This window comes from Rana temporaria, chromosome 4, assembly GCF_905171775.1.
Source record: "Rana temporaria chromosome 4, aRanTem1.1, whole genome shotgun sequence".
NCBI classification, from domain to species: Eukaryota; Metazoa; Chordata; class Amphibia; order Anura; family Ranidae; genus Rana; species Rana temporaria.
In genome coordinates this window covers 2,449,604-2,463,701 of record NC_053492.1, presented here as the reverse complement: position 1 = coordinate 2,463,701, position 14,098 = coordinate 2,449,604, and the positions used below count along the sequence as shown (strand labels likewise).

Sequence of the window (14,098 nt, the reverse complement as noted above, 5' to 3'; positions counted from 1 at the left end):
CTGGCTAGGGCCTATGATCTTAAAGCGGGATTCCACCCGCAAATTATGTTTTTTAAAAGTCAGCAGCTACTAACAGTGTAGCTGCTGACTTTTAATAAGGACACTTACCTGTCCTACTTGCCCGCGCTGATGTCCCCCCGAGGCCGATCCCACGATCGATGCAGGTCCTGCACCGCCATTTACACTAGGGAAAACAGGCAGTGAAGCCTTACGGCTTCACTGCCCATTTCCTACTGCGCATGCGCGAGTCTCGCGCCGACTTGTGAATGAGCGGCTGCTCTATGATAACACACACGGGGCCAGATTCACAAAAGGGATACGACGGCGTATCTGCTGATACGCCGTCGTATCCCTGTTTCTATCTATGCGACTGATTCATAGAATCAGTTACGCATAGATATCCCTAAGATCCGACAGGTGTAATAGTTTTACACTGTCGGATCTTAGGATGCAGTACCGCAGCCGCCGCTGGGGGGAGTTTGTGTCGTAAACCAGCGTCGGGTATGTAAATTAGCAGTTACGGCGATCCACGAAACTTTTTCCCGTCGTTACGTCGCCGCAAGTGTTAGTTTGCCGTCGCAAAGATAGGGCACCTTTTACAAAGTGTAAAATTACTACACCATGTAAAAGTATACCCGTCTTTCCCGCGTCGCTTTTGAATTTTTTTTTTAAAAAAAAATTCCCGGCGCAAGTCTTTTTTTCACGTCGCGATTCACAAAACGTCAGCGCGTTGTAATTTCGCGCAAAGCACGTCGGGAAATTTGCGTCGGGAGCATGCGCAGTACGTCCGGCGTGGGAGCGCGCCTAATTTAAATGGTGCCCGCCCCATTTGTATTGGCCCGCCTTGCGCCGGACGGATTTAGGATACACCGCCGCAAATTTCCAGGTAAGTGCTTTGTGGATCGGGCACTTAGACAGAAAATTTGCGGCGGTGTAACCTAAATCGGTTACGTTACGCTGCGCCCGGGCTACGTGAATCTGGCCCACAGTTCCCAGAAAGCAGCGCACCCCATTCACTAGGAGAAGAAGAAGACGGACCGCGGCTACGGAAGAGGCAGATTACGAACTTCCGCATAGCAACAGGTATTTCGGGTGAGTATACATTTTTTTTTCAATTTTTTTTATGATTTTTGGGCAAATGTTTTTTTCCTGGGTGGAACTCCACTTTAAAGGGGATCCCAAGCTGTCCGTCCAAGTGGAGGAAGCTGTTTAGTGAAGGAGACCAGGGGAGGACCTTCCCTGGAGGAGACTGAGCGACGCAGGCTGATGTCTTGGGTTAGGCCTGGAGAATTCGCTAATGAGGGATCTACTATCTAACTTGTCTTACGGTTCGCCGGATCGGCTTAAAGGCTATTTTGCTGTAAGACAGGAAGCTAGAAACTGAAATCCTGTGGCAGAGGATTTCTAGCTATCCAATTTTTCGTTCACAGACAGTCTGTGGCAGAGACTGTTTCCTGAACTGTCCGTGCGTCATTCCGGCTGCTAAGCCATGTGAGAGGGGTCTATCCGGGTGAGCAATACCCACTCAGGAGTGAGTGGTGGATACTGGAACTTTGAATACTGTTTTTGCATTCCGTACTGCGTACCTGAACCTTCCCTTTCTCTATACTCTCTGCTTCCTTCACAAGTTTATGCAGCAAAAATAAAATCGAACAGTTGAAGGTTTTACATCTGGTGTGGACATTGCAATTACCGTATTTATCGGGGTATTGCGCGCTCCGGCGTATAGCGCGCACCCCTAAAGTGGACCCGCATTCCTGTAAAAAAATTTTTTTAGTACTTACAGTTTTGGTGTCTTGCGCTGCGTCCATCGGCGGCCTCGTCGGGTCCGGCGTCTGTCTGCGGCTTCGGTGGTGTCCTCCTCGTCGGGTCCGGCGTCCTTCTGCGGTGTCCTCCCCGCTTCCCGCGCTGAGTTTGAACTACTACGCCAGCATATACAGAGCGCAGTACACTCGTTTATAGTCGGGCAGGCTCGGCTCCTCTCGCGGTCACGTCCTGTACGTGACTGCTAGAGGAGCCGAGCCTGCCCGACTATACACGAGTGTACCACGCTCGGTATATGCCGGCGCAGTAGTTCAAACTCCGCGCGGGTATCGGCGTATAACGCGCACCCACGATTTTGCCCTGAATTTCAGGGCAAAAAAGTGCGCGGTATACGCCGATAAATACGGTACTAAAAGACTTTCTTCCCTGGACAGTGAATTGAGAGGTGACGTGCAAAGCCCAAAACGAATTCAGCAGCTTCTTCGGAGGTTAGTGCTACATGTATGTATGTGTATATATATATATATATATATATATATACACACACACACACAAAAACTTCTGCCATGGAGGGATCTTCAGACCTGCCAGCCGATCCACCGCAGCTGGGCAAATGAACGCCGTCCTGACCACCGGACACAGAGGTCTGGAGCCATGCACCCACCCATGGCTGGGCCCTGGGCTATCCTGACACCGCTAAAACGTATGCCCGGCATCAACCTCGATCGATTGGACATCCGTACACGAAAGTGCATTGCTTGTAGGTCCAATAAGGAGGACAAAAAAGGAACTAGGAGGTAGATTCACAAAGGGTTAGGCCGGCTTATCTACAGATAAGCTGACCTAACTCTGAATCTAAGCCGGCCTATGTTTAAGTGTATTCTCAACAGAGATACACTTAAACATATCTAAGATAGGCTGGCTTGCGCCATTCTATCTTAGGTTGCAATGTTTCTTTTGGCCGCTAGATGGCGCTTACATTGCGGCCGGCCTAGATTATGGAAATGAGGGGATACGACGATTCACGCCGATTCACGAGCGTACGCCGGACCTACACCGTCGCATTACGTCGTTTCCGTACGCGATAGGCCGCCTAAAGTTATTCCACCTATGAGGTGGAATAACAATGTTAAGTATGGCCGCCGTTCCCGCCGCGAGGTTCGAATTTTTTACGTTGTTTGCGCAAGTCGTCCGCGAATCGGGATTTACGTAGTTTACGTACGTGTCGAAATCAATAGGCCCGTACGGCCTACTTAGCCGCAATGCGCACTGGGAAATGTAGTCGCCCGGCGCATGCGCAGTATAAAAAACGTCAAAAAACGTGAGGTCAATCCTCATTTCCATACTACACGCCCCCCTCCCAGTCATTTGAATTAGGCTCGCTTACGCCCGCTCGTTTTAGGCTACGCCGCCGAAAATTTGAAGGTAAGTGGTTTGAGAATCACTTCTAACCTAAATAATTTACGGTGGTGTAGCCTAAAAAGAGTAGGCTAGGCCGTCCTAATTTTAGGCGCCCCTACGTGAATCTACCCAACAGTCTCTAGTCTTGAGCTCACATTTATGGGAGTAGGGTCCTATAGCATTAGAGAGGAGGCGGGGTTAACCCACACATAGTCAAACATTTTTAGTATTTTTTCCATACATTTATCAGAGTAGTTCAGTGTCACCATACTAACACTGTACTACTCTAAGGGGGTGATCAGGGATTCATTTTTTTACACTTTGTTTGCTGTTACAATTAAGATCATTGTAACAGCAAAGTTTTCAACTCTCATGAATAGGTTCATGACAGCTGTGATCACTAGTGATCTGTGATTTGCTACAACTAATTACATTGTACAGGGTGCTGTGATAGGCCATGTACCATGTGATCACTTTATCACTGGGCCCAAAATACTGGATTCCGCAGTTCAACCCTAAACTGGGGCAGGCAAAATTATGTACAATGTACTGTGGTTATGGCCACTAAATGGAGCTAAATGAAATCAGTGTATGAAATAAAATACAGACAATATTCATCACGGCTGGGTGAATGTTGGTCACATTCATTCAACTAATTTTATTTAAAAATATACAGAATCTCTAAGTATTTGTGAAATCTTACACCACAAAACATACTCAGCCAATGAGAGGTAATGACTCCATTTTAATTTTTATATTGCTATCAATGGCCAACACGGTACAACACTTCATCCATGTCTTTGGTGATCTCTGATCTCCTTATGAAGTGTTTCTTACATGATGAAGATCAGCCATGGAGTATATCTGAGGTGTATATCAGGGTGTGCTTCTTCCTCACATGAGAGCTGTGATGTCCAGCAACATTCATATACAAGACATTTCCCGCACTCACTAATACACCTCAAGGGTTGTGTGGGACCCCTGATGTACAGGAAGACAGGACTTCAGTGAGGAACATTTCCCTCACTCAGGACAGGAAAGTGGCTTCTCCCCCGTGTGAGATTTCTGATGTCTGTAAAGATTGGAAATCTGTGAAAAACATTTCCTGCACTCAGAACAGGAATACGGTTTCTCCCCCGTGTGAGATCTCTGATGGGTGTAAAGACTGGACTTCACTGAAAAACATTTCCCACACTCAGGACAGGAATACGGCTTCTCACCTGTGTGAGATCTCTGATGTCTGGAAAGAGTGGACTTCTGTGAAAAACATTTCCCACACTCAGAACAGGAAAGTGGCTTCTTCCCCGTGTGAGATCTCTGATGTCTATAAAGATTGGACTTTTGTGAAAAACTTTTCTCGCACTCAGGACAGGAATACGGCTTCTCCCCTGTGTGAGATCTCTGATGTGTGTAAAGATGGTACATCAGGGAAAAACATTTCCCGCACTCAAGACATGTATACGGCTTTTCCCCCGTGTGAGACCTCTCATGTCTAACAAGCTCTGATTTTAGTACAAAACATTTCCCACACTCAGAACAGGAAAACGGCTTCTCCCCCGTGTGAGATCTCTGATGTCTGGAAAGACTGGACGTCTGTGAAAAACATTTTCCACATTCAGTACATGAAAATGGCTTTTCTGCCGTGTGTGATCTCTGATGTTTATCAAGTTCTGCTTTTCGAACAAAACATTTCCCGCACTCAGAACAGGAAGGTAGATTCTTACCAGTGTGGGAGCTCTGATGTATGACAAGTTCTGTCTCCTGTGAAAAACATTTCCCACATTTAGAACAGGAATATGACTTTTCACCTGTGTGCAATATCTGATGTTTATAAAGATTGAACTTCACTGAAAAACATTTCCCACACTCAGGACAGGAATACGGCTTCTCTCCTGTGTGAGATCTTTTATGTCTATTAAGTTTGGATTTAAAAGGGAAACACTTCCCGCACTCAGTACAAGAAAGCCTCTTATCTGTTGGAAGGATGGCACCGTCCCTCACAGTCTGAGGTTCCTCAGGATAAGAGGAATACGATGGTCCGGCACCATCCCTCACAGTCTGAGGTTCCTCAGGATAAGAGGAATACGATGGTCCGGCACCTTCCCTCACAGTCTGAGGTTCCTCAGGATAAGAGGAATACGATGGTCCGGCACCGTCCCTCACAGTCTGAGGTTCCTCAGGATAAGAGGAATACGATGGTCCGGCACCGTCCCTCACAGTCTGAGGTTCCTCAGGATAAGAGGAATACGATGGTCCATCTACACTGTGTGGTGCCGGATGGACATTTGAGGTAGTCGGGTTTTCTCCTGGACTACACTGTGTGATGTCCTCATCTTCAACTTTACAGTTTACATCCTCTGAGGTTTTCCTCTTCTCCCGTCCATCTACTAAAATAGAAATAAAAAGATTATTACTAGACATCAGCTGATTGGTTCCCCTAAACCAGGACTCCGCCCACATCAGGCAGCTTTGTCTTACAATTCCCCCCTCAAGGTAACTAGTAAATGGGTCCTCTGATCTCCTATCAGTTAATTTCTTTATTCATGGCCCTTAGTCAGAGAGTGAGGAAACAACGAGAACTGTCTTTTATAGGAGTGACAGTGATGAGGGGATTATAGGACGAGTGTCCCCACCCCCTCTATCACTCATTGCCATCTTCCCAATACAAGAAGTCCTGCACTTCCTGATTTAGTCATGAATAACAGCGGGGCTGAGCCCCACCAGAGGTCAGAGAGTGAGGATAGGGGGGGAGAAACAACCAAGATGAAGACTGGACTGATCCTGAAGACCCCAATCATTGGGTTATTGACTCCTCCCTCATTATCACTTTTTGTTTAAGGCTCCAAAGTTTTAGGATTTTATCACATTATTATGAACATGTAAAAGTCTGTGCTCCAATCATGTACAACTTATTATATAGGATGCAAAAATTAGGACTGAAGAGTAATCAGTGGAAGCTTAACTGTTTACATGAGACAAGTTGCAGAGGTCCCACACCGCTGCCTCCCATCTCCTGAGACTGCACTCAGTGACTTGGGTCTGAGACTATACAGACATATCCCTCCACCCGGCACAGCCAGCAGACAACAGAACAAGTGACCCTGGGAGAATTGTTCTATCAGAGATCTTACTAGACCAGGGTATGGGGTGGAAGACTCGAGGTGCCTAGGTCTAGTAACATCTATGGTGAAAATCAACATTTTGCTGCCAGCTGAATCCCAGAATCTCCATAAATCCAGTCTAGATACATAAATTGTGTCCAAGAATGGAAAAAATGTGGTATAAACTGCACTAATATAATAAGACCGTGTAAAATAATTTTGTTTGTTGCTGTGATGCAAAAATGGTGAAGCTGCGATTCGCTGTATTATAAAGACAGTGAACAAAGTGGAAAAAGAAAAAAGAATCGCGGTAATACCTAGTGAGCAATATACATAAATGTGACATTTAGTATATGAACGTATATATATATATATATATATTGTGGGAAGAAGAAAACACTCATAAATACCTATAAGTCACGTAGATTCGTGAATGTGTCCTTATACATAAAACCCTTAGAGCTAGATTCAGGTAGCTCGGCACATAGTTTTGCCGTTGTAGCATATCGAATATACGCTACGCCGACGGCGCGCAGAGAGCCCAGAGCAGTATTCACAAAGCACTCGCCCCATACGTTGTGGCGGCGTAGCGTAATATGGTCGGTGTAAGCCCGCCTAATTCAAAGTAGGCAGGTAGTGGGCATGCTACATTTAAATCAACCGTTACCCCATGTAAATGAAGGGGCGATCGAACGGCGCATGCGCGTGCGCATGCTCAGAATTACGTTGCATATACTCCCTAAGATACGTCGGCTCAATGCTTTCGACATGATTGTAGCCAACACCCAGCCCCATTCCCGTACGACTTACGTAAACGACGTAAAATTCTACGGATGTTCCGACGTCCATACCTTTGCATGGGTAGCGCCACCTATAGCAGGGATAACTTTATGACGGACGTACGCCTTACTTAAACGGCGTAGATTACAGCAACGGACGCAAGTAAGTTCATGAATAGGCGTATGTAGGTCATTTACATATTCGGCACGTAAATCAACGGAAGCACCCCTAGCGGCCAGCGTAAATATGCACCCAAGATCCGACGGCGTAGGAGACTTACGTTGGTCGGATGAGGCCAGAATTCAGGTGTATCTAGTATCGAGAATAGGGCGCATAGATACGACGGCGCATCTGTTCACTTACGCTGCGTATCTGTAGATACGCCAGAATAAGTGTTCTGTGAATCTAGCTCAATGTTCTCTAAAAAGAGAGGGCTAGTGTAATTGACAAAAAAGAAATGCCATAACAGAAAATTGTGTCCAAATATTTAGAATATTTGGACACAATTTTCTGTTATGGCATTTCTTTTTTGTCAATTACACTAGCCCTCTCTTTTTAGAGAACTAAGGGTTTTATGTATAAGGACACATTCACGAATCCACGTGACTTATAGTCATTTATATGTTTTTGGGTATTTATGAGTGTTTTCTTCTTCCCATAATATATATATATATATATATATATATATATACGTTCATATACTAAATGTCACATTTATGTATATTGCTCACTAGGTATTAGCGCGATTCTTTTTTCTTTTTCCACATAAATTGTGTCTGCAGCACAGAGAAGGAAGATTATCCGAGAGAAATACAGGAATACAGGACGGGGAACACAGCTCAGGAAAGTGACCAGGGGATTATAGGCTGATATCACCCAGTCCCCGCCCTACTCTGGACCAATCAGTGAGCAGTATGGGTGGAGCAATGGATTTAGTGTTAATGTCCCACCTGTGCTGATCTCTGTAGGAGTGTCCTTCTCTATAAATGTCCCCGTTATTCCATCCTCCTCCATAGACTGCTGATCATCCATCACTTCTCCTTTAACCTCAAATTCTATATCGATTGGATCTCCACTCTAAACCAAGAAAATGAGAGAGAATATCATCTGTAAGATATAAGCTTTATTATTGTGATATTACATAAAAAAATGTTTTACACATTGTCCCCATGACTCTGTGTTTTATAACCTCCTCCCCACCAACCTTGCAAAAGGGAGGGATGGTGTGATCTTCCTGTGTGGAATCCTGGGAATACAGAGGACGGGGACATCTCTCTGGGGGGTTCCTGGTATTAGGTGGCTCCATCCTATCCTTGTGTCCTTCTGATAACTCCTCCATCACTCCATACTCCTCATCCTCCTCTTTACACTCTTCTTTAACATCAATATTATCATCTTGACTCTGAAAGATGTAATAAAACATTTATTGTAACAAACATGCTGTGTATATATCAGATCTACCAATAATTGTCAGTCATCTACCTGATGATGGTGGGGGATGGTGTGACCTTCCTGTGTGGAATCCCGAGAATACAGAGAACGGGGACATCTCTCTGGGGGGTTCCTGTAGCTGGATGACTCCACCATGGTGTCCTCGTACAGATCTTTGTGTTCTTTTATAGAATCTGACTCCTCCATCACTCCATCCTCATCATCCTCCTCTTTTACCTCCTCTTTAACCTCAACTTTAGAATCTCTCAGGTCTCCACTCTGAATAGAGAATAAAAATGACATCAATGGTAACAATGCAGATAATGTACAGATCCTAATGATACTATCAGTGATTGTTCCTCATCTACCTGATGATGGTGGGGGATGGTGTGACCTTCCTGTGTGGAATCCCGGGAATACAGAGGACGGGGACATCTCTCTGGTGGGTTCCCATTACTGGATCCATCTGTAGGAAACACACACACTGACTGAATACATTGTTTCTATGTGTTTATCAGATGATGGGGGATCTAGGTGGAGCCTCCGTACTGCTCTCTCCTTTACAATAAAGTCTCCTCTTACCCGGTGATGTGAGGGGCGACTGATTGTCCATCATGACGTCCTTGTAGAGATCCTTGTGTCCTTCTAAATCCTCCCCCTCCTCCATGGAGAAATAGACAGTGACATCCTGACACCTTATAGGAACCTGACACACACAATGATACAGTCACCATCCAGACACACCCCTTGTCTGTTACTGGATAATGTCCCAGAATTCCCAGCACCGCTCACCTCTCCTCCATCATCTCTCTGGTGACTTCTAGAATCTTCTTATTTCTCTATTCTATCAGGGAGGGAGGTGGAGGTGTGACAATTTTCTCCAGAGCTCCTAATGGTGGGGATGGATTTTGCTGAGTGCTGGTGTCAAGTTTCCACCCCCCAGGGTCACTGCAGGTGTGGAGAAAATCTGTGTAGGAGGATATGGAGGAGAGATGAGGAGGAGATCCAGGAATCAGGATAAAGGTCAGGACAAGCAACAGATGAGCGCATCCAAGAGATGAAGCCGGGGTCACTACACAGAAAATTAATCCAAGGAAACAACAGGCAGGATGAGGAATAGCAAGAAGGAGCTCAGAGACAAATGAGAATATTGCTCAGGCAATGGGAGATTATCTCACCATGACTTACATAATGAATGAGATGAGGGGGAGGGGAGGAAGTCACTTAAGGTGACCATAGATACATGGAAATTCAGCTGGTTCAGCAGGGATCGGTCACATTTCCATCCATGTGTGGTCACTGCCGGATAAAAGTCACTCGATCAGCAGCTGCAGCCAATAGCTTCATCACTGATCTGTGTATTCTGAGAGCGGAGGAGCGCCCCCCATTGTCAGAATACAATAGTGCAGCAGGGAGGATTCCCCCTTCCCCCTCCAATGTATGGATGGGGGAATTGCTTCAGATTTTTCCACTCATCACTAATCCCATGGAAGGATAAAACTGAACCATGTATGGCTAACTTTAGAAGCAAGATATATTCATCATCAACTAATCCCCCCTAAAGGGGTTAATCTAGGTTTCCACACTATATAGTGTGTATCATCATCTGCTGGAGATAAAAAAACATCACAGTGACTATGGAGGAAGAGGATGGACATTATGGGGTGTGATGAACTGAGGCCTCGTACACACGACCGAGGAACTCGTCGGGCGAAACACATCATTTTCCTCGTCGAGTTCCTTGTTAGGCTTGTCGAGGAACTCGACAAGCTTGCTTTGCATACACACTGTCAAGACAAAATCTCCTCGTTCTCAAACGTTCGATTCCACTGGCACACATCTTGGGGCTGGTTTTGCTAATCTCATGCGTTTGCGTGTTAAATAAAAGTTTGGTAAGAGACGAATTGCACTTTTCAGTCTGTTACAGCTTTAAAAATGTGTTATCTCCATTACAAATGCTACTTTTACTCCCGTCTCATACTTTAATCTGAGCAAGCGCGGGTTTCTTAGCATACACACGCTCAAGTTTCTCGTCGAAAACCAGCCTGTCACGTACCTTACCAGAGGCCGAAGTGCTGAGAGGGCTTCCCTTGCGACTAATGCAGAACGCCCCCTGGAGGTGACACAGGGGGTGCTATGCCAAGAGATGCAGGAGTTGCCAGCTGCGACTTGCTAAGTTGATGTTGGAGATCAGCTGTATACCAGGATACGTAGTCAGGCAGGGGTACCAAGGATGTACCAGATGAGGTAGACTGGCAGGAAAACCCAGGGGCGGAGTCAGCAGCCAAGCCGGTAGACATACACAAGGAGCAGGAAGTGACTGAAACAGGTCAGAAGGCAAGCCAAGGTCATACACTGGAACAAAGAGGCAGGAACAGGACAAAGGATAAGCCGAGAGACAAGCCGGGGGTCATGCATGGAGAAGTCTGGTCAGGCAAGTCGGGTCATCAACAGGAACACAGGGAAACAGGAACAAGAACTCAGGATCACATCAAGGGCTGAAGATCATGCAGCAGTTGATAACTGCTGCAGCAAGATTTAAATAGGGCACTGACGCCAGGAGTCCCGCCTGCATTACGTGCGTGCGCAGTAAAGAATACTGAATTCACTGAGTTGTTGCCTGTGTGCATGCGCACTGGGCTCGTTGGACCATGCAGGACAGGTATGCCAGTTCTTCCACGGTTGGTTCTCTGACACAGCCCGACGAGGAACACGACGAGCAAATTCAGACTCCCGTCGAGGAAAAAGAGAACTTGCTCTCTTTTTTGCTCGTCGAGTTCCTCGACAGTTTCCTCGATGAAAAATGTACACACGACCGGTTTCCTCTGCAAAAAAGCTCTGCCACCAAGTTTCTTGATGGATTCTGCCGAGGAAACCGGTGGTGTGTACGAGGCCTAAGAGTGCAGAGAGAGAGCGAGCGAGCACACAGAGGCGAATCACCAGGAAACCAACACGTGGGCGTTTAATTTTGGGACTTGGGGTACAGGCAGGAGGAGAATTAGTCCACAGAACAAACAATAGACACAGCAATGAAGAGTGATCCTCAGGGCGGTAATATGGGACAGATAAGAGGTGGCATTTCAACAGGGCAAACAGAAGGCACAGAAATGAAGAGTCCTCCTCAGGACAGCAAAGGGTTAATAGTCCACAGGGCAGAGAATCATTTGGTACGGGGGGGGGGGGTTAAAGTCCTTAGCACATGGGCAGAGCAGTGTTGGCACATAGGGTAGCAAGACACATTACAATGAAACATTCCACCATATAACAATGTAACACCACACCACACAGGTAGTACACATAGGATGGCCCAGCAGAAATGGGAACCCGTACTCAGGGACAGAGATCTAGGCAGACAGGCCTAAGTCCAGAAAAGGGCAGAGATTGGGGCAAGATGGGTTAAGTCCAGAAAAGACCAAAGATAGGTGCAGGATAGGTTAAGTTTAGGAATAGGAAGAGATCAGGGCAGGATGGGCTATGTCCAGGAAAGGGAAGAGATCGGGGCAGGATGGGCTAAGTCCAGGAAAGGGAAGAGATCGGGGCAGGATGGGCTAAGTCCAGGAAAGGGAAGAGATCGGGGCAGGATGGGCTAAGTCCAGGAAAGGGAAGAGATCAGGGCAGGATGGGCTAAGTCCAGGAAAGGGAAGAGATCAGGGCAGGATGGGCTAAGTCCAGGAAAGGGAAGAGATCAGGGCAGGATGGGCTAAGTCCAGGAAAGGGAAGAGATCAGGGCAGGATGGGCTAAGTCCAGGAAAGGGAAGAGATCAGGGCAGGATGGGCTAAGTCCAGGAAAGGGAAGAGATCAGGGCAGGATGGGCTAAGTCCAGGAAAGGGAAGAGATCAGGGCAGGATGGGCTAAGTCCAGGAAAGGGAAGAGATCAGGGCAGGATGGGCTAAGTCCAGGAAAGGGAAGAGATCAGGGCAGGATGGGCTAAGTCCAGGAAAGGAAAGAGATCAGGGGAGGGTGGGTTAAGTCCAGGAAAGGGAAGAGATCAGGGCAGGATGGGTTAAGTCCAGGAAAGGGAAGAGATCAGGGCAGGATGGGTTAAGTTCAGGAAAGGGCAGAGATCGGGGCAGGATGGGTTAAGTTTAAGAATGGGAAGAGATCAGGCAGGATGGGCTAAGTCCAGCAAAGGGAAGACATCAGGGCAGGATGGGGTAAGTTCAGGAAAGGGCAGAGATCAGGGCAGGATGGGGTAAGTTTAGGAAAGGGCAGAGATCAGGCCAGGATGGGGTAAGTTCATGAAAAGGAAGAGATCGGGGCAGGATGGGGGTAAGTTTAGGAAAGGGCAGAGATCGGGGCAGAATGGGCTAAGTTCAGGAAAGGGCAGAGATCGAGGTAGGATGGGTTAAGTTCAGGAAAGTGAAGAGATTGGGGCAGGATGGGGTAAGTTCAGGAAAGGGCAAAGATCAGGGCAGAATGGGCTAAGTTCAGGAAAGGGCAGAGATCAAGGTAGGATGGGTTAAGTTCAGGAAAGGGAAGAGATCGGGGCAGGATGGGGTAAGTTCGGGAAAGGGAAGAGATCGGGGCAGGATGGGGTAAGTTCGGGAAAGGGAAGAGATCAGGGCAGGATGGGGTAAGTTCGGGAAAGGGAAGAGATTTGGACAGGATGGGGTAAGTTCGGGAAAGGGAAGAGATCAGGGCAGGATGGGGTAAGTTCGGGAAAGGGCAGAGATCAGGGTAGGATGGGGTAAGTTCAGGAAAGGGAAGAGATTTGGACAGGATGGGGTAAGTTCGGGAAAGGGCAGAGATCGGGGCAGGATGGAGTAAGTCCAGTAAAGGGCAGATATCCAGGCCAACAGGGATAGGGGCTGGTAGGCTGAAGTCCATGGGCCCTTGGAGGGGAGCTGTGGGGTTTGGCCACAGATCAGCAGCACGGACAATACAGAACTAGATGTCCCAGCAGTCTCAGGGTGCAGAGAGTAGCACACAGTCCATACCGATCCATCAGACTCAGCAGTTCTAAGCACCTTCCAGCTTCCTTCTAGTGAGGTCTGTGACCATCAGCCCCTCTCTGTGTCCATCATGGAAGACGACTCTCACCAGACTGACCCCCTTCTTTATTATCTGAATTCAGTCAGAGACCTCACCTCAGATTCAGGGGGTGACGAGGTGTCTGGTTCTATCCCACCACAATATACTATCATTTATGTTCTTCTTACTGAGGGGGCCTCATGTCCTCCCCATGTGGGGACCCCGGAACTCACACACCACATTATACAGATACACTGACTGTGTTATACATTGCATCCGGATTAGAGATTATCAATTTTATAAAACTAAATAATATCCAATATTTCTGACCTTCATCACAGGGACTATGGAGGAAGAGGACGGACATGACGGGGTTACTGGGTGTAAATAGAAAATAAGATCTTATTACCTCCTCTGCTACCTCTTCCAGCAACGTCTCCTCTCTACTTTCTCCCGACTCACCTCTCACCCGAAACTTCCTGTCTGCACCTGACATCACTTCCTGTCTTCCATAGAGACTTGCTGTCTGGGTAGAAGTGAGATCACCACCTTGTGGAGCTCAAAAGAACTGCAGCCCAGAGAAAGTCTCGTAGTGTGAACACGGCCTTGTGTTGTGTGTGTATTTATATAGGGCAGGGGTGGCAAACTC

At 47.0% G+C, this 14,098-nt stretch overlaps 1 protein-coding gene across 1 annotated transcript in view; it reads right to left on the bottom strand.

The window, feature by feature from the left end:
• LOC120935220 (zinc finger protein 585A-like) overlaps nt 1-14,098 on the bottom strand; it is a 137,774-nt gene that overhangs the window by 58,267 nt on the left and 65,409 nt on the right. The window contains exon 7 of the mRNA XM_040347387.1: nt 4,200-5,176. Coding sequence (XP_040203321.1) covers nt 4,200-5,176 — 977 coding nt within the window. The remainder of the gene's footprint in view (nt 1-4,199; nt 5,177-14,098) is intronic.